Here is a 22118-nt window from a genome sequence, read left to right on the forward strand (position 1 = left end):
TCTGCATAGTACTGTGAGATCTGGACTTATTATTATATTATGTTATTGCAAAAGAATGCACTTTATATACAAGCTTTATAAATCCATAAGCTTTATATATCCATAAAGGTAACTGTCTTTTATTTCTAGAAATCAAAAGTTGGGTTCAGCCTAGATGATATGGATGTGTGCCTCCATTAGATATCCCCCATTGTATCCCCCAAATGAATGTCAGTTCATTTTGACAGCACCATTTTACAGGCACCACCAATGTCTATTCTGCCCAGTTCCTGCATCCAAAATGCAGTGGTGCCATATGAACACAAGCATGTAGGGGCCAGGACCCCAGAGCGGACCTGGCTCCCTCAGAGCAGGTCCTCCTTTGCAGGAGCTGGCATCAGCTGCTCTCCCCCATCCAGGGCCTCCTCTCTGCACTGTCCTCCTGAGAGGTGCCTGCTCCCAGGCTGCCCCCAGTCTGCAATATTCCTGGGTCCCTTCAGTCATGAAATTTTTTGCTGGGCAATCCGGTAGGGGGATGTCAGACTCTCATTATGTACCCTCATCATGGGCAATCAAGGCACAAATCCCCACTGGAATTTTCAAGGGAACAACAACATAAAATATCAATGTATCTCTAATTATTAAAACATGCTTATATTAGTGCTTAGCAGTATGTGTGGCTGATTTTTTTTTTTCTTTGCGGTACGCGGGCCTCTCACTGTTGTGGCCTCTCCCATTGTGGAGCACAGGCTCTGGACGCACAGGCTCAGCGACCATGGCTCACGGGCCCAGCCGCTCCGTGGCATGTGGGATCTTCCCGGACCAGGGCATGAACCCGTGTCCCCTGCATCAGCAGGCAGACTCTCAACCACTGAGCCACCAGGGAAGCCCTGATTTTTTAATAAAGTAAGTTTAGGGACAATATAAACAGAAATTTTAAATGAGTTTTTAAAGTACCTGAAAAATTCCATGAAAGAAAATCCATATCCATGCTGCTCTGCAATTCCTGAACAAACCACATTTGCTGATGCTCCAATCAGTGTCCCATTACCTAGAATAAAAATTCAAAAAGTAAAATAAAATCTCAGTTTATCTTGGTGGTAGGCTCCTGTTCTCTTTTGTTCTATGATACTTTGATCATCTCACAGGCTTTTGATTGATGATTACTTTACTGTTCACTACCAAAGTGATTGCTGTGCAAATATTTGCAGGAACAAAAAAAAACCATGAAGCTAATGGACATATTTTCATAAACTTTCTCCTCACCTTTCTGGTTGTCACTTTACAAATATAGACTCTAAACTATAGAAAGGGTACACCTACCCTGAGGATTCCAGGGACAGAAATGGGATCTCCTACGTTTTAGTTCTTGGTGCCCTGAGGATCTTAAACCTTTCAAAATCAGATACTTTATACAACTACTGCTGGCAAACAGAAAATAAATTCACTGCTTGTAAATATAGTAATTCATTTATGAATAGGGCTACTTCTGTTGGATGTGATAGGGAAGAGGAAAAGTTAAGGACAATTGGCAAATCACTGTGGGACGTGGTGACATATCTTTCAGAGGAAAATGTAAGTAGGGTCAACATCCACAGGAGAGAACATGTGTCTTCAGAGCAGTAGGATCTCAGATGAGAGCCACCATCCTTAGGACTCTAGGTCTGGACACCTACCAGCAAATCCTTTGTGTGGATGGAAAGATGGATGTAAACAACCATGATAATAAAATGCCTCTTTGGTTGGGCCTTTTTGACAGCACACATGATCTGCAGGGAAACTATGTGCATACACGTACACAAGTGCGGCCTCACAGTGAAGGATGTGACTCAAACCCAGCCCCCAACAGAGAGATGGGTTCGGGGAAGGGTAAATTTACTTAGTGAAGCCCATTGGCATCTTTCAGTCCCCCCCCGCAGAGGTCAGTGTTTGGGGATGGGTGCACGACCCAGGCTCAGCCAAGTTAGTTCAGTTCTGGCATTGTGCATTGCCGAGGACTATGAACTGTGAGACACAAATCTGTAGCTTCCAACAGCCCTCACGGGCATGAGGGGCTGGTCTTTCTAAGACTGGACAGCAGAGCAGGAGGGCAAGGACCAAGGAAGCTGTGCCCTTCAGTGCTACATTGGCCCAGAGCTCCATGCTGCAACACTGAGCACAGAGAGAAGTGAGGAATAAATAACCTCAGAGCCATGTGACCTATGAGGTTTCTCCATGGAGGAGGACCATGGCACCCCTTCCGTTACCCATGAAAGGCCTTTGCAGGTGTCGTGTGAGTGCTCAGCTGCACACATGTCCCCTCTCCACTCAGTCCTTACACTCTCCTGAAACACACAGGCATCCAATCCGGTAGGAGTCATTATGCACCAGGCCCACAGGCTGCCAGCGCAAAGCATCATGAAGAGCCTCATCTCACTCTCCCTGCCTTTACTCCATGTAAAAGTTTGACTAGGGGGGTTTTGGTGAAAACTTCTGAAATAGCATGACACATCCATTTACATGCTTTCTCTAAGGATTAAATATATTTGACATGTCAATAATATGACTTTAGATGTTAAGAGCTCAATAAAAACCTCCAGCGTCTCCCCAGAGCTCCGAGCCCACCAAGCCCAAGCCCCAATCTGCTTGTGGTCACTGTGTTTCTGATGCCCCATTTTGTGACAGTCCCCCTATTCCTCAGTGTAGTTCAAAGTGTACGGACCCATCCAGAGTTTTAGGAAGGGGGCAATGGAGGTGGGAGGGCAGGAGGGACAAGCCCATCACCAAGGAGAGAGGGACAGCTGCCCCATAGCAGGGGAGGGTGTGACAGGCCAACACCCAAGCTGCCTGCACAGGACAGACTTTAGAGTGGCCACAGCCAGCTAGGGAAAAGAGACTCAGTCTTACAGCTCCAAGGAACTGGATTTGCCAATAACCTGAGTGAGGTTGGAAGCAGACCCATCCTCAGAGCCACCAGAAGGGAGCACATCCTGCAGACACCTTGATCATGGCCTTGTGAGACTCTAAGCAGGGACCCAACTGAGCCATCCTTACCGAGAAGGCAAGAACTTGTAAGATAAAATATCCCCAAAGTTTGTCTATTTGTTATGGCAAGAACTGAGTCTGGATTTCCATCTCAATTCTGAGATCTGCCTCTGCTCCCACTTTCCCCCCACCCCAGACTTCCATTAGCTTCTTCCTAACTGCCCAACCCTAAGCAGGCTCACCCTCTAACCCCAGTAAGCCACTCCCCATGGAAATCAGCTCACATCCTCCAGGGGCTCACAGGGAGCCTGTTAGTGGAGAGACAAGGCATGACACCACGTGGGAGATGTGCAGTGGGCATGAGATCAGAGAGGCAGAGAGCAAACATTCAGGGGGCTGAGCATTGAGGTCCCCGTGTCCCCAAGAAGAAACTGAGGTGCAGAGAGGCAACATGCTGACTTGTTGGTGCTAGGAAGTGGGTGGGCCCAAGACTCGAACCAGGCATTCTGACTCCAGAGGAAGATCAAAGAGGGTAGGGCTCAGGCTGCATGATGTAAGCCTGAGGCCTTTCTGTCGACAGCCATGCAGAGCATTTGAAGGGTTCCAAGCAGGTGGCAATGTACAAATTTTATGGCAGCACTGGTCCCAGCTAGGTGCTGACATACCAATGTGCCCATCCAGTCACCCTGCCAACAAGCTGACTCTTGCTCTGGAGAGATTCCACACAGAGTCATCTTGCCTGGGTATTATTTCACAGGGTCTGACAAGTCTGCTACCACAGGGAAGCCAATGTTCCTCAGAGGGCCCTGCCTGCAGACCTCTATCACAGAGCACACACATCAGTAGCTGGGCAGCATCTGCTCTGCCACCACAAACACTGCTACTCCAGGACTTAACGTGGAGACCTCTGCTTCTGGACAAAACAGAACTTCACACATGATTCAGGGTCACATTCAGGAACCTGGGTGGCCTCTAAAAATAACAGGCAACACTTTCCTCTTGTGTTGGGGATTAGTGGTTGAAAACATACTCCCTTTGCTCCCAATCAAGATGGCAGAGTAGGAGGATGTGGAACTCGCCTTCCCCCACAAACACATCAAAAATACATCTACATGAATAACAAATTTCACAGAAAACCAACTGAAAGCTGACAGAAATCTCTTATACAACCAAAGCAGCAAGAAAGATTCACATGTAACTGAGCAGGACAGAAAAAGAAAAAGGCATCATGAAGGGACTGGTCCCGCTGGGAGGGAGTTGTGAAAGAGGAAAGACCACACAGGTGGTCCCTCTCCCTGGGAACCCCCTGCTTCTTCGCAGAGGTCTGCCAGGTCAGATAGATGGACTGGAGGGGGCTGAACTCTACTCGCAAGGAGAGCGTGTGTACTGGCTTGCTAGTAATCAGGGTGGAGAGACTGGTGCTGACAGCTGCTACATCGTGACACTTCCCACCCCAGAACATGAACTGAGCAGGGATGATACAGTGCACAGTGGCTAGGCTCTGAAACTTGGGCTTCAACAGAGGGACCTTGGGAGAGGATTTGGTCCAGCTCTAGAGGCCCTGGAGTGTAGTCTGGGCCAAAACTCAGAGCCCATCATTAGCACACACAGAGCTGGGTACAGGTTGGCCAAAGGAGCCCGATTATCAGCACACGCAGGTCAGGGCACAGGTCCCCCTAGGAACACCATGGTCAACATGCTCATACCAGGGCATGGCTCTGGTGGTGGTAGGCTTTGTGAGCTTGGCCACAGCACTGGTAGTTCCAGGTGCAGGTCTGGCAGCAGTGGACCTTGTTGGTGCACATACCAGGTGGTAGGTGGTACAACAGAGTCACACATGTTCAGTGGACAGCCCCTGGGGAGGAGTACACAGTGGTTCCTTTCCTGGTGGGAGCACTCCAGTTCTGCTCACCTTTCACAATGCAGGTGGGAGATAGATCTGTGACAGACAGGCCCTGGGAGAGCCCTACCATAGAGGCAGCCTAGGTCCCAGGGGCAGCACAACCACCTCAATTCCAGTAGTCACAACACCCTGGTCACCAGTGACAGCCTAGCACTAGGTCTGGGATGAACAAAACAGAGAAAGGGATGCAACTTTGCAGTGCTTCTGGGCAGAACTGTGGATGGCTGTATGGGTGGCACTTAGGCCTGCTGTGACCACACAGGCTTCACTTCCTTCAATGCTCACCTCCTTGTGGATACAGCACACACTTAAGGGCAATAGAGCCTTATAGAATGCTACCCTCAGGATTTCTACTCCAACAACTGGAAAACAGATCCTGCCCTGACAGGGCTGTGACAGCCAAGAGAAGGCCCCACCGAACATCCAGTGCAGGCTCTGGGCATCACTACACCAATCACACCCCTTATCAAGTGGATAAGGGCCAGCAGACTCTGAGGAAAGACATGGCAGGCATCCATAGCAAAAACAGGCTTCACACCAAAAAACTGGACTCAGTCTACAGAGGGATGTTCCTTCATTAAAAAAAGCCCATCAAGACCAGAGTATACAATTATTTCTCCTAAATTCATAGAAAAAAAGAAAATTAACTAAGATTTTCATCTTAGTAGTAGAGGAACTACTGCCAATTGAAAGAACAAAAGGGAATTCCCTGGCAGTCCAGTGGTTAGGACTATGTGCTTTCATTGCTGAGGGCCTGCGTTTCATCCCTGGTCAGCGAACTAAGATCCCACAAGCTGCATGGTGTGGCCAAGAAAATAAACAAACAAACAAATAAATAAATAAAAGAACAAGAGAAATCCCCTGAAAGAACAAACAATGAAACAGACCTCTCCATTCTCCTAGAACCTGAGTTCAAAAAGGAGGTAATAAAAATGCTAAAAGACTTAAGAAAGATTATCGATAGAAATGCAAATCAGTGCAACAAGGAAATGGAAACTATAAAGATGAAACATTCAAATAAGACAACACAATTGCCAAGATAAAAGTCAATCTAGAAGCAATGAAGAGCAGGCTAAATAATGCAGAAAAACAAATAAGTGATCCAGAAGACAGAATAATGGCAATCGCCCAATCAGAACAGCAGACAGAAAAACAAATTAAAATAAGAAAGCAACATACAAGCTCTAGAACTAAAGAACAATAAAACAGAGATGAACAATACAATAACTGAAATGAAAAATACACTAGAAGGAATCAATAGCAGAATAACTGAGGCAGAAGAATGGATAAGTGAGCTGGAAGATAGCATGGTGGAAATAACTGCCATGGAGCAGAATAAAGAAAAAAGAATGAAAAGAAATGAGGACAGTCTCAGAGACATTGGACACAACATTAAAAGCATCAACATTCAAATAAGTCCCAGAAGAAGAAGAGAAAGAGAAAGGACCTGAGAAAATATTGAAGAGATTATAGTCAAAAAATTCCCTAACATGGGAAAGGAAATAGTCATCCAAGATCAAGAAAGGAAGAGAGTCCTGTACAGGATAAAACCAAGGAGGAACATGACAAGACACATATTAATCAAACTAACAGAAACTAAATACAAAGAAAAAATATTAAAAGCCAAAAAGGGGAAACCAAGAGAAATTAAGGAAACACTCCCATTTACCATTGCAACAAAAAGAATAAAATACCTAGGATAATTCTACCTAAGGAGACAAAAGACCTGTATGCAGAAAACTATGACACTGATGAAAGAAATTAAAGATGATACAAACAGATAGAGAGGTATACCATGTTCTTGGATTGGAAGAATCAACATTGTGAAAATGACTATACTACCCAAAGCAATCTACAGATTCAGTGCAATCCCTATCAAACTACAAATGGCATTTTTCACAGAACTAGAACAAAAAAATTCACAATTTGTTTGGAAACACAAACAAAGCAATCTTCAGAAAGAAAAATGGAGCTGGAGGAATCAGTCTTCTTGACTTCAGACTATTCTACAAAGCTACAGTAACCAAGACACTATGGTACTGGCACAAAAACAGAAATATAGATCAATGAAACAGGATAGAAAGCCCAGAGATAAACCCACGCACATATGGTCACCTTATCTTTGATAAAGGATGCAATAATATTCAATGTAGAAAAGAGAGCCTCTTAAATAAGTGGTGCTGGGAAAACTGGACAGCTACATGTAAAATAATGAAATTAAAACACTCCCTAACACCATACACAAAAATAAACTCAAAATGGATTATAGACCTAAATGTAAGGCTAGACACTATAAAACTCTTAGAGGAAAACATAGGCAGAACACTCCAAGACAAATCACAGCAAGATCCTTTTTGACTCACCTCCTAGAGGAATGGAAATAAAAACAAAAATAAACAAATGGGACCTAATAAATCTTAGTAGCTTTTGCACAGCAAAGGAAACCATAAACAAGATGAAGAGACAACCCTCAGAATGGGAGAAAATATTTGCAAATGAAGCAACTGACAAAGGATTAATCTCCAAAATGTACAAGCAGCTCATGTAGTTTATTATCAAGAAAACAAACAACCCAATCCAAAAATGGGCAGAAGACCTAAATAGACATTTCTCCAAAGAAGATATACAGATTGCCAACAAACACATGAAAGGATGCCTAACATCACTAATCATTAGAGAAATGCAAATCAAAACTACAATGAGGTATTACCTCACACCAGTCAGAATGGCCATCATCAAAAAATCTACAAACAATAAATGCTGGAGAGGGTGTGGAGAAAAGGGAACACTCTTGCACTGCTGGTGGGAATGTGAATTGGTACAGCCACTATGGAGAACAGTATGGAGCTTCCTTAAAAAACTACAAATAGAACTACCATACAAGCCAGCAATCCCACTACTGGGCATATACCTTGAGAAAACCATAATTCAAGAAGAGTCATGTATCACAATGTTCATTGCAGCTCTATTTACAATATCCAGGACATAGAAGCAACCTAAGTGTCCATCAACAGATGAATGGATAAAGAAGATGTGGCACATATATACAATGGAATATTACTCAGCCATAAAAAGAAATGAAATTGAGTTATTTGTAGTGAGGTGGATGGACCTAGAATCTATCATACAGAGTGAAGTAAGTCAGAAAGAGAAAGACAAATACTGTATGCTAACACATATATATGGAATCTAAAGCAAAAAAGAAAATGGTTCTGAAGAACCTAGAGGCAGGACACGAATAACAACGCAGCTGTAGAGAATGGATTTGAAGGCACGGGGAGGAGGAAGGGTAAGCTGGGACGAAGTGAGAGATGGCATGGTCACATATACACTACCAAATGTAAAATAGATAGCAGGTGGGAAGCAGCCACAGAATACAGGGAGATCAGCTCCGTGCTTTGTATCAACCTAGAGGGGTGGGATAAGGAGGGTGTGAGGGATATGCAAGAGGGAGGAGTTATGTGGATATATGTATATGTACAGCTGATTCACTTTGTTATACAGCAGAAACTAACAAACAATTGTAAAGCAATTATACTACAATAAAGATGTTAAAGAAAAACAAAAGCCAATCCCAAAAGTTACACCCTGTAAGATTCCATTTATATAATATACTTGGGGCTTCCCTGGTGGTGCAGTGGTTGAGAGTCCGCCTGCCGATGCAGGGGACACGGATTCGTGCCCCGGTCCGGGAAGATCCCACATGCCGCGGAACGGCTGGGCCCATGAGCCATGGCCGCTGAGCCTGCACATCCGGAGCCTGTGCTCCACAAAGGGAGAGGCCACAGCAGTGGGAGGCCCACGTACCGCAAAAAAAAAAAAAAAAAAAAAAATAATAATATATAATATACTTGAAATGACAAAGTTGTAGAAATGTAGAATAGGTAAGTGGTTGCCAAGGGTTAAGTAGGGGGTGAGGATGGAAGGAAGTGGGTGTGGCTATAAAAGGGCAATGTGAGGGATTTTTTTTTAGTGATGAAAATGTTTTGTGTCTTGACTGCTTCAATGTCAATATCCTGACTGTGATATTGTAGTATAGTTTCACAATATATTACCATTGAGGGAAACTGGATAAATGGTACATAGGATCTCTTCATAGCATTCCTTACAACTGCATGTGAATATACAATTATCTCAAAGTAAAAGCTTAATTAAAGTAATAAAAAAGGGAAACCAGAGGGAAAAATGTTCTCATGACTAAATCCGTAAATACTAAACTAAATAAATGTATATAGATAGACAGGTTGACTGAAAAATAAAGTTGAGGAAACATCCCCAAGTCTGGAGGCAAAAGTCAAAGAAGAAAATGCAGAGGAAAAATAATATACACAAGTTCAATATGGGAAACCCCAAATTCAACTACTAGAAAAATCTCAGAAAGGACAGAATGAAATGGAAGGGAGGAATTTATCAAAGAAATGATAGAAGTGGATTCTGCAGAGTAGAAGCAGCACATGAGTAAATACATACCTAATGCCATCTTTATGAAATTTTAGAACCCCAGCGAGCCTTAGAAACTTTCCCAGAGTCATACAACTAGAAAATCCCACAGCTGGGAATCAAATTCCTGCAGTTCAGCTCCAGAGTTTCTCCTCCTTACTCTCTTTACGTTGAAAACAAGTAACTAGAAATACTAGGTTCAACAAAAATGGTATGAAATTTGTCACCAAATTTGAAGTAAATTAAAATGACATGATTTTAAGCAGATGATGAAACATCTGCTTAAAGAAAGAAGAAGACTTGATTGGACCTTGATCCTGGTGCACATCTTGGCCCTGCAGTGTGGCATTTACATAGTCAGGGTAGCATGAATGTTGCTGATGGGTTTTCCCAGCTGGAGTGAACCTATGACCAAGCCAGTAGTTTCTGTTGCTTGTAGAACACATTGTGGTTGTTAATTTCCTTGACAAATCTGAGCTGTTTTATTTTACTTGTTGCCAAATTCACATATTATTTGGATAAAAACAAACTAAAAATAATTTAAATATCTACTGTGGGACACAGAAAACAAACAAAAATGAAGAATGCTTTAGGTCCAAGTATGCATGGTGTCCTTGACAAAGTTGTCTAGAGATTTTGGGTAATCCAGGCAGCACACGGCTACATTAAAACCTGTTGCTTCCTTTTGGTCAAGTTCATATCCTGAGTGGCAGGTAGTTCTATTAATACTTTCCAAAGGGAATTCCAGTGCATAAAATTAATTTTTATGTTTTCTGTCAAATGAAACATTACCACTGGTCTGAGAGCATGGTTTATTTACCTCAGATTGGATTGGTTGACATAGGACATTAGATTGAAGGTTCTTTATGAACATTTAAAATGGTCATCAAGAGCACAGCAGAGAATAGTTTTGGAAAGTGTTCTTGTTCTGCCTCTAGATCCATACATTAGTTTTCATGTAGGATTACCCAGACATGCCAAGACAGGCAGCAGCTCTTTGTGTGCACAGCCCAACTTCTAATTCACACCTCTGTAAATGGAAACTGGCCAGGTGGCCTGAGCCAGAGTAGTGACACCTAGGACTTCTTTCTCCCCACCACATGGAACCCATGCCATGAGGGGAACTATCAAAAGCCTGCTAGCATCTTATTAAACTACTGAAACAACCATTGACATCTGAATGGTACGCTCACATTCATAATCTTAAGTGAACCTCAGGACTATCCTGTGAGATGCCATGGGAAATTTGTCATTTAACACAGAGGTAGCTGACTCCCCTATATCTCCTCCCCACCGATGACGGGGCAGGGACAGTCAGATGGATTCCTGCCCCTTGCCAGTGACCAACATGAGTGGGCCAGCCAAAGCTATTTGATGTCAAGGAGACATTGTGAGGTGTCTTCTTGGGGGAGAGGGCAATTCTGGTAATGATTTCCCTGATTTTGAGAAAAAACTTTACAAAAGAGAGTAGTCCTGCTACTTTTTCTGGGTACCATCCATTGTTGTGTGGTGATGAGATTCCTGGAGCTGTTTCCAGCCCGAGTGTGGGGCCAGCTCTAAGTGTCGTTGATGGGTGGCAGAGCATGTAGATGGAGACACCAAGAAGCCCTGAGACACCTCTAGACTTGCTCCACCACTGACTGCCTGTCACAGGAGATACTCTTCCTGTTGCTGACACCATCTTGTTTTGTATCTTCCTTTCCTTATAACCCAAACCATCCTAATCAATATAATAGAAATGTTCAGTGGTTTGCTCATGGTTACAAAACTTAGCAGATTTGAGATATTGATCAAGGTCTTCTGAATCCAAATCTAGCATTCTTTCCACTATGACAGCTGACACAATCTTTTTCCAATGTTTGTGTAGGACGTGCTGGCTGGCTAGACTTCTTCTCTGTGGCTTCCCTGTACCCCACCTGCTTAGGTACCTTATCCACTCTGCTTGTCTCATTTGGCTGACCAATAAGCCATGGGGGCAACCTTTTTGTGAGCCTTTTGGCATAGCTTTTGTCCTCGTGATAAAAATGTATTGGTACCAGTTCTACTCCATGCTTTCTGCTTTGGATGCAGCCATGAAACATCTGTGATGAGAGGGATAGGCCAAGAGAATTGTGGAGACCTGCTTCTAATATTACAAGACATCAAGCTGATGCTTGCCAGCCCTCTGACCCTCAGCTTCTTGTTATATGAGAAGAGATGATTTCCCTGAACGTGTAAGCCTCTGTTAATCAGGTTTCTCTTACCTGTAGCTGAAAGCATTCTTAAAAGAAACAGAGCTCAGTGAGACTTAGTAAGTTAATGTTCTGCTTCCCATGTTACAAGGCCTTCAGGAAACCAAAAGACCTCATGCAAAGGGATGACTGAAAAGCGGATCTGGGGGAAGGAGGTCAGGCTATGCAGAGAGAGTTTAAGCGGAATAGTAGTCCCCACAGTGCCATCCATTCTACTTTCCTGAAAAAGTGGATAGAAATCAAATGAGCAAAGGCTGAGCAAGGGCCGTACATGAGAGAAGTCAGCTTAGCCTTTGCTCATGTCTCTGCCTCATTCACTCTCCAGGGAAAGAGTTTGAGCCACAAAGCTCCTGACTTTACCTTTTTGTCCCCACACAGCCCTCTCACCCCGCCCAAGTCATCACACAGCCAGGGGGACCAGCTGCTACCCCTTCCCTCACTCTGATCCTTGAAGATCTCCCCATTCCTTTCGCTGAATCCAGAAGTGCTCAGGAACAAATTAACCTGCTGAGCCAGTTCACCCTGGCAATGTGAAACATGAAATTGAAAGGGCCTTTCGTTTTCTGGCAAGTGGTCCATTGCCAATGAGGAATTCATACCCACTGCAGCATGATGAGATACTATTGGTCTCAGCAATACCTGCCTGCCATTTTAACTGGGAAAAAAGGAGTATTTTTTTCTTTTCTTTTCTTTTCTTGGTACTCATTATCATTTTTATTATTTTATTTTTAATTTTACTTTTTACTGAAGTATAGTTTATTTACAATACTGTGTTAGTTTCATGTGTATGGCAAAGTGATTTAGTTATATTTTTTCAGATGTTTTTCCATTATAGGTTATTACAGGATATTGAATATTTTTGCCTGTGTTATAAACCCTTGTTGCTTATCTATTTTATGTATAGTAGTTTGTGTCTATTAATCCCATACTCCTAATTTATACTTCCTCCCTTTCCCCTTTAACCATAAGTTTGTTTTCTATGTTTTTTTTTGTGTGAGTCTATTTTTTGTATATACATTCATTTTATATTATTTTCTAGATTCAACATATAAGTGATATCAAATAATATTTGTATTTCTCTGTCTAACTTAATATGATATTCTCTAGGTCCATCCATGTTGCTGCAAATGGCAATATTTCATTCTTTTTTAGAGCTGAGTAATATACCATTATATGTATATATATCACATCCATGTCTTAGCTATTGTAAATAGTGCTTCTATGAACATTGTGGTGCATGTATCTTTTTGAATTACAGTTTTCATCTTTTCTGGATATATTCTATATATAGATTCTAGGGGTGCAATTGCTGTATCATATGGTAGCTTTACTTTTAGTTTTTAAAGGAATATTGATACAGTTTTCCATACTGACTGTACCAATTTACACTCCCACCAACAGTGTAGGAGGGTTACTTTTCTCCACACCCTTCCCAGCATTTATTATTTGTAGACTTTTTGATGATAGCCATTCTGACTAGTGTGAGGAGATATTTCATTGTGGTTTTGATTTGTATTTCTCTAAAAATTAGCAATATTGGACATCTTTTCATGTGTTCATTGGTCATCTGTATTGGAGACCATGTCTATTTAGGAGAAATGTCTATTTAGGTTTTCAGCCCATTTTTGATTGGGTTGGGGTTTTTTTTGTTATTTATTTATTTAGGCTGCATCAGGTCTTAGTTGCAGCACGTGGGATCTTTTGTTGTGGCATGCAGGCTCTTTGTTGCGGTGCCTGGGCTTTTCTCTAGTTGTGGAGTGCAGGCTTCTCTCTAGTTGTGGCCCACGGGCTCAGTTGCCTCCCAGCATGTGTGATCTTAGTTCCCTGACCAGGGATTGAACCCACATCCCCTGCATTGGAAGGAGGATTCTTAACCACTGGACCACCAGGAAAGTCCCCTGGGTTGTTTTTTTGATATTGAGTTTCTTTTTTTGTTTGTTTATAAATGTACCTTCCTCATTTTATTTTATTTTATTTTTTAACATCCTTATTGGAGTATAAATGCTTTACAATGTTCTGCTGTATAACAAAGTGAATCAACCATAGGTATGCATGTATCCCCATTTCCTCTTGCCTCTCCCTACTACCCTCCCTATCCCACTCCTCTAGGTGGTCACAAAGCACAGAGCTGATCTCTCTGTGCTATGCAGCTGCTTCCCACTAGCTATCTATTTTATATTTGGTAGTGTATACATGTCAATGCCACTCTCTCACTTTATCCCAGCTTACCCTTCCCCCTCCCTGGGTCCTCAAGTCTATCCTCTATGTCTGTATCATTACTCCTGTCCTGCACCTACGTTCTTCAGAGCCTTTTTTTTGTTTTAGATTCCATGTATATGTTTTAGCATATGGTATTTGATTTTCTCTATCTGACTTACTTCACTCTGTATGACAGACTCTAGGTCCATCCACCTCACTACAAATAACTCAATTTAATTTCTTTTTACGGCTGAGTAATAGTCCATTGTATATATGTGCCACATCTTCTTTAGTCATTCATCTGTTGATGGACACTTAGGTTGCTTCCATGTCCTGGCTACTGTAAATAGTGCTGCAGTGAACATTGTGGTACATGATTCTTTTTGAATTATGGTTTTCTCAGGGTATATGCCCAGTAGTGGGATTGCTGGGTCATATGGTAGTTCTATTTTTAGTTTTCTAAGGAACTTCCGTACTGTTCTCCATAGAGGCTATATCAATTTACTTTCCCACCAACAGTGAAAGAGGGTTCCGTTTTCTCCCACCCTCTCCAGCATTTATGGTTCGTAGATTTTTTTGATGATGGCCATTCTGACTGGTGTGAGGTGATACCTCATTGTAGTTTTGATTTGCATTTCTCTAATGATTAGTGATGTTGAGCATCCTTTCATGTGTTTTTTGGCAACATGTATATCTTCTTTGGGGAAAAGTCTATCTAGGTCTTCTGCCCATTTTTGGATTGGGTTGTTTGTTTTTTTGATATTGAGCTGCATGAGCTGCTCCTATATTTTGGAGATTAATCCTTGGCCAGTTGCTTCATTTGCAAATATTTTTTCCCATTCTGAGGCTTGTCTCTTCATCTTATTTATGGTTTCCTTTGCAGTGCAAAAGCCTTTAAGTTTCATTAGGTCCCATTTGTTTATTTTTGTTTTTATTTCCATTTCTCTAGGAGGTGGATCAAAAGGATCTTGCTGTGATTTATGTAAGAGAGTGTAGTGCCTATTTTTTCCTCTAAGAGTTTTATAGTGTCTGCCCTTACATTTAGGTCATTAATCCATTTTGAGTTTATTTTTGTGTATGGTGTTAGGGAGTGTTCTAATTTCATTCTTTTACCTGTAGCTGTCCAGTTTTCCCAGCACCACTTATTGAAGAGGCTGTCTCTTCTCCATTGTATATTCTTGCCTTCTTTATCATAGATAAGGTGATCATATGTGTGTGAGTTTATCTCTGAGCTTTCTATCCTGCTCCATTGATCTATATTTCTGTTTTTGTGCCAGTACCATACTGTCTTGATTACTGTAGCTTTGTAGTATAGTCTGAAGTCAGGGAGCCTGATTACTCCAGCTCCTCTTTTCTTTCTCAAGATTGCTTTGGCTATGCAGGGTCTTTGATGTTTCCATACAAATTGTGAAATTTTTTGTTCTAGTTCTGTGAAAAATGCCATTGGTAGTTTGATAGGGATGGCATTGAATCTGTAGATTGCTTTGGGCAGTATAGTCATTTTCACAATGTTGATTCTTCCAATCCAAGAACATGGTATATCTCTCCATCTATTTGTATCATCTTTAATTTCTTTCATCAGTGTCTTATAATTTTCTGCATACAGGTCTTTTGTCTCCTTAGGTAGGTTTATTCCTAGGTATTTTATTCTTTTTGTTGCAATGGTAAATGGGAGTGTTTCTGTAATTTCTCTTTCAGATTTTTCATCATTAGTGTATAGGAACGCAAGAGACTTCTGTGCATTAATGTTGTATCCAGTTGCTTTACCAAATTCATTGATTAGCTCTAGTAGTTTTCTGGTAGCATCTTTAGGATTTTCTATGTATAGTATCATGTCAACTGCAAACAGTGACGATTTTACTTCTTTTCCAATTTGGATTCATTTTATTTCTTTTTCTTCTCTGATTGCTGTGGCTAAAACTTTCAAAACTATGTTGAATAATAGTGGTGAGAGTGGGCAGCATTGGATTTTTTCCTGCTCTAGGGGGAAATGGTTTCAGTTTTTCACCACTGAGCACAATGTTGGCTGTGGGTTTGTCATATATGGCCTTCCTTACGTTGAGGTAAGTTCCCTCTATGCCTATGTTTTGGAGGGTTTTTTTTCTTTTATCATAAATGGGTGTTGAAGTATGTCAAAAGGTTTTTCTGCATCTATTGTGATGATCATATAATTTTTCTCCTTCAATTTGCTAATATGGTGTATCACATTGATTGATTTGCTTATATTGAAGAATCCTTGCATTCCTGGGATAAACCCTACTTGATCATGGTGTATGATCCATTTAATGTGCTGTTGGATTCTGTTTGCTAGTATTTTGTTGAGGATTTTTGCATCTATGTTCATCAGTGATATTGGCTTGTAGTTTTCTTTTTTTGTGACATCTTTGTCTGGTTTTGGTATTAGGGTGATGGTGGCCTAATGGAATGGGTTTGGGAGTGTTCCTCCCTCTGCTATATTTTGGAAGAGTTTGAGAAGGATAGGTGTTAGCTCTCTCTAAATGTTTTTTAGAATTCGCCTGTGAAGCCATCTGGTCCTGGGCTTTCGTTGGTTGGAAGATTTTTAATCACAGTCTGAATTTCAGTGCTTGTGATTGGTTTGTTTATATTTTTTATTTCTTCCTGGTTCAGTCTCAGAAGGTTGTGCTTTTCTAAGCATTTGTCCATTTCTTCCAGGTTGTCCATTTTTTTGGCATATAGGTGCTTGTCGTAATCTCTCATGATCCTTTGTATTTCTGCAGTGTCAGTTGTTACTTCTCCTTTTTCATTTCTAATTCTATTGATTTGAGTCTTCTTTTATTTCTTGAGGAGTCTTGCTAATGTTTTATCAATTTTGTTTATTTTCTCAAAGAATCAACTTTTAGTTTTATTGATCTTTGCTATTGTTTCTTTCATTTCTTTTTCATTTATTTCTGATCTGATATCTATGATTTCTTGCCTTCTGTTGACTTTTGGGGTTTTTGTTCTTCTTTCTCTAATTGCTTTAGGTGTAAGGTTAGGTTGTTTATTTGAGATGTTTCTTGTTTCCTGAGGTAGGATTGCATTGCTATTAACTTCCCTGTTATAATTGCTTCTGCTGCATCCCATAGGTGTTGGGTCATCTTGTATTCATTGTCATTTGTTTCTAGGTATTTTTTTATTTCCTCTTTGACTTCTTTAATTATCTCTTGGTTTAGTAGTGTATTGTTTACCCTCCATTTGTTTGTATTTTTTTACAGATTTTTTCCTGTAATTAATATCTAGTCTCATAGTGTTGTGGTTGGAAAAGATACTTGATATGATTTCAATTTTCTTAAATTTACCAAAGTTTAATTTGTGACCCAAGATATGATCTATCCTGGAGAATATTCGAGGAGCACTTGAGAAGAAAGTGTATTCTCTTGTTTATGGATGGAATGTCCTATAAATATCAATTAAGTCTGTCTTGTTTAATATAGCATTTTAAGTTTTTTTTCCTTATTTATTTTCATTTTGGATGATCTGTCCATTGGTGAAAGTGGGGTGTTAAAGTCCCCTACTATGATTATGTTACTGTCGATTTCCCCTTTTTTGGCTGTTAGTATTTGCCTTATGTATTGAGGTGCTCCTATGTTGGGTGCATAAATATTTACAATTGTATCTTTTTCTTGGACTGATCTTTTGATCATTATGTAATGTCCTTCTAAGTCTCTTGTAATAGTCTTTATTTTAAAGTGTATTTTGTCTGATATGAGAATTGCTACTCCAGCTTTCTTTTTTTTTTTTTTTTTTCGGTATGTGGGCCTCTCATTGTTGTGGCCTCTCCCTTTGTGGAGCACAGGCTCCAGACACGCAGACTCAGCAGTCATGGCTCACAGGCCCAGCCGCTCCACAGCATGTGGGATCTTCCCAGACTGGGACATGAACCCGTGTCCCCTGCATCAGCAGGCGGACTCTCAACCACTGTGCCACCAGGGAAGCCCTCCAGCTTTCTTTTGATTTCCATTTGCATGGAATATCTCTTTCCATCCCTTCACTTTTGGTCTGTATGTGTCCCTAGGTCTGAAGTATGTCTCTGGTAGACAGCATATATATGGGTCTTGTCTTTGTATCCATTCATCCAGTCTACATCTTTTGGTTGGAACATTTATTCCATTTACCTCTAAGGTAGTTATCAATATGTATGTTCCTATTACCATTTTCTTAATTGTTTGGGGTTTGTTATTGTAGGTCTTTTCCTTCTCTTGTGTTTCCTGCCTAAAGAAGTTCCTTTAGCATTTGTTGTAAAGCTGGTTTGGTGGTGCTGAATTCTCTTAGCTTTTTCTTTTCTGTAAAGGTTTTAATTTCTCCATCAAATCGGGATGAGATCCTTGCTGGATAGAGTAATATTGGTTGCAGGTTTCTCCCTGTCATCACTTTAAATATGTCCTGCCAATCCCTTCTGGCTTGCAGAGTTTCTACTGAAAGATCAGCTTTTAACCTTAAGGGCTTTCTCTTGTTTGTTAATTGTTGCTTTTCCCTTGGTGCTTTTAATATTTTTTCTCTTATTTAATTTTTGATAGTTTGATTAGTATATGTCTAGTCATGTGTCTCCTTGGATTTATCCTGTATGGGACTCTGTGCACTTCCTGGACTTGATTGACTATTTCCTTACCCATATTAGGGAATTTTTCAGCTATAATCTCTTCAAATATTTTCTCAGTCCCGTTTTCTTTCTCTTCTTCTTCTGGAACCCCTATAGTTTGAATGTTGGTGTGTTTAATGTTGTCCCAGAGGTCTCTGAGACTGTCTTCAGTTCTTTTCATTGTTTTTTCTATATTCTGCTCTGCAGTAGTTATTTCCACTATTTTATATTCCAGGTCACTTATCCATTCTTCTGCCTCAGTTATTCTGCTATTAATTCCTTCTAGAGAATTTTAAATTTCATTTATTATGTTGTTCATCATTGTTTGTTTGCTCTTTAGTTCTTCTAGGTCCTTGTTAAAAGTTTATTGTATTTTCTCCATTCTATTTCCAAGATTTGGGATAATCTTTAATCTCATTACTCTGAATTCTTTTTCAGGTAGACTGCCTATTTCCTCTTCATTTGTTTGGTCTGGTAAGGTTTTTGCCTTGCTCCTTCATCTGCTGTGTATTTCTCTGTCTTCTCATTTTGCTTAACTTATTGTATTTGGGGTCTCCTTTTCACAGGCTTCCTGTTTGTAGTTCCTGTTGTTTTTGGTGTCTGCTCTCAGTGAGTAAGGTGGATTCAGTGTGTTCTGTAGGCTTCCTGATGGTGGGGACTGGTGCCTGTGTTCTGGTGGATGAGGCTGGATCTTCTCTTTCTGGCGGGAAGGACCACGTCCAGTCATGTGTTTTGGGGTGTCTCTGAACTTATTATGATTTTAGGCAGCCTCTCTGCTAATGGGTGGGCTTATGTTCCTGTCTTTCTAGTTGTTTGCCATAGGGTGTCCAGCACTGTAGCTTGCTTGTCATTGAGTGGAGCTGGGTCTTAGCGTTGAGATAGAGGTCTCTGGGAGAGTTTTCACCATTTGATATTACATGGGGCTGGGAGGTCTCTGGTGGACCAATGTCCTGTACTCAGCTCTCCCTCCTCTGAGGCTCAGGTCTGACACCCAGCCGGAGCACCAAGACTCTGTCAGCCACTCAGCTCAGAAGAAAAGGGAAAAAAAGTAAGAAAAAAGGAAAGAAAGAAAGAAAAAGAAAGAAAGAGAGAAAGGAAGAAAGAAAAAAGAAAGGAAGGAAGGAAGGAGGGAAGGGAGGAAAAGAATGTTATTAAAATAAAAAAATTATCAAAAAGTAAATAATTATCAAAAGTAATTTAAAGAAAGAGAGAAGGAAATAAGAAAGCAACCAAACCAAAAAACAAATCCATCAATGATAACAAGCACTAAAAACTATACTAAAAAAACAAAAACAAAAAAGGACAGTCAGAATCCTAGGACAAATGACAAAAGCAAAGCTATATAGACAAAATCACAGAAAGAAGCATACACACTCACAAAAAGAGAAAAAGGAAAAAAGACATATATATTTATATAAAGGAAGGGAGCAACCAAATCAATAAACAAATCTACCAATGGTAATAAGCTCTATATACTAAACTAAGATAAACATAAAACCAGGAACAAGTTAGATGCAGAAAGTAAACCCCAAGTCTACAGTTGCTCCCAAAGTCCACCACCTCAATTTTGGGATAATTCGTTGTCTATTCAGGTATTCCACAGATGCAGGGTACATCAAGTTGACTGTGAAGAGTTAATCCGCTGCTCCTGAGGCTACTGGGAGAAATGCCCCTTTCTCTTCTTTTGTTTGCAGAGTTCCTGGGGCTCAGCATTGGACTTGGCCCCACCTCAGCCTGTAGGTCACCTGAGGGTGTCTTTTGGGAAGTCTGAGGTCTTCTGCCAGCGTGCAGTAGGTGTTCTGTAGGAGTTGTTCCACATGTAGATGTAGTTTTGATGTACTTGTGGAGAGGAAGGTGATCTTCACGTCCCACTCCTCTGCCATCTTGAAGGACTCTCCTCCAGATTGGCTTTTCTTCACTCCACATAATTCTCTGGAAATTCATCCATGTTGTCACTTGTATCAGTAGCTCATTTATTTTTTATTGCTGAGTAGCTTTCCCTGGTATGGATGTATTGTATCACAGTTTGTTTAAACATTTATTATTGAAGGACATCATATTTGTTTCTACTTTTTGGCTATTATACATAAAGCTTCCATAAACATTTGTGTACAGGTTTGGGCATGAACATAAGTTTTTATTTTTCTAGAATAAATTCCTAGAAGTGTAATTGCTGAGTTTTATGGCAGGTACACGTTTAGTTTTTTAAGACATTGCCAAACTGTTTTCCAGAGTGATGGCCATTTTACATTTCCAACAACAATGTCTGAGTGATCCATTTTTTCCACATTCTGGTCAACATTTGGTGTTTTTGCTATTTTTTATTTTAGCCATTCTTATATGTGTGTGATGATATCTTATCATGGTTTTAAGATTTTTTTTTTGATGTGGACCATTTATAAAGTCTTTATTGAATTTGTTGCAATATTGCTTCTCTTTTATGTTTTGGTTGTTTGGCTGCCAGGCATGTGGGATATTAGGTTCCTGACCAGGAATCAAACCTGCACCCCCCTGCCATTGGAAGGCAAAGTCTTAACCACTGGACTGCCAAGGAATTCCCTTATCATGGTTTTAATTTGCATTTTCTTAATGGTTAATAATGCTGAACATCTTTTCATGTGCTTATTTACAATTTGTATGTCCTCCATTCCATATGTATATTTATAAATTCTATAGACATAGATATAAACAAAAAATCTTACTAAGATTTTGGTAGGAATTACGTTAAACCTAAATATTAATTTGGGGACAGTTTACATCTTTACTATGTGGAGCCTTCCAATCCATGAACACTGTATGTCTTCCCAATTATTTGGATCTTCATTAATTTCTTTTATAAGCATATTGTAATTTCAGCTTCAGTATTTAATTTTTTGAGTGATTCTAAATAGTATTGTATATTTAATTGTGGTATCCATGTGTTCATTGCTAAAATTGATTTTTGTATGTCTATCTTGTATCCAGTGACCTTGCTGAGCTCACATATTAGTTATATGGTTTTCTGATTTTTTAAAAAATAGATTCCTTGATATCCACCAAGACAATCATGTCATCTATAGTAGGAACCATTTTATTTCTTCCTTTCTAATCTGTATACCTTTTATTTCCTTTTCTTGCCTTATTGCACTAGGTAGATTTTCCAGCACTATGCTGAATAAGAGAGGTGAGAGCAGACATCCTTGCCTTGTTCCCAATCTTAGGGGACAAACATTCAGTATTTCAACAGTAAGTATGAGGTTATCTGCAGGGTTTTTGTAGGTGTTCTTTACAAAGGTAGTGGTATGCTGAACAATTTATGTAAAGAACTACTGAGACAAAAGTATAATATTTGCACATACACACACACACTGAAGAGCGTATCCCCATTTGTGCCTGGCTGTCAGTGCAGGGCATGGAGCCAATCTAATCTGTTGCTGAGCTGGACCTGGCTTTGCTTCACCTTAAGTTGAATTCAATTTCCCACCAGCTGCAAATGTTTTGAGGGTGGGATGAGGAGTTCTCTGAAACAGAGATATGAGCAAAGGAAGATTATGGGTTTCTGGTTATATAGCTGAGTTATCAATTTTCTAACAGGTTTATAACCTGCTGATTGCTGAAGATTCTCTCTGAAGTTCTGTCCTGGCTGTCCACCCTTCAAAAGGTGGCTCTCTGCCCTGTCCCCTCTTCAGTGTAGTCTGCAAAGGCCCAGCATGTCTCTGAAGCTTTTCTCTCATTGGTTCTGCAGCATAACCCACTTCACTGCACACTCTACAAAGGCACTAAGAGATTTCACTTAGCTTTTCTGTTCTTCAGGAACCATCTAGAAAATATCCCATCCCCACCT

The 22118-nt window shown here is 40.6% G+C and overlaps 1 protein-coding gene across 5 annotated transcripts in view; it reads right to left on the minus strand.

The window, feature by feature from the left end:
• OCA2 (OCA2 melanosomal transmembrane protein) overlaps positions 1-22118 on the minus strand; it is a 257209-nt gene that overhangs the window by 643 nt on the left and 234448 nt on the right. For all 5 annotated transcript variants that reach the window (XM_067739915.1, XM_067739910.1, XM_067739912.1 and 2 more), the window contains one exon: positions 937-1030. In XM_067739915.1, the coding sequence (XP_067596016.1) occupies positions 937-1030 (94 nt within the window). The remainder of the gene's footprint in view (positions 1-936; positions 1031-22118) is intronic.

The sequence above is a fragment of the Pseudorca crassidens genome, chromosome 6 (genome assembly GCF_039906515.1).
Source record: "Pseudorca crassidens isolate mPseCra1 chromosome 6, mPseCra1.hap1, whole genome shotgun sequence".
NCBI classification, from domain to species: domain Eukaryota; kingdom Metazoa; phylum Chordata; class Mammalia; order Artiodactyla; family Delphinidae; genus Pseudorca; species Pseudorca crassidens.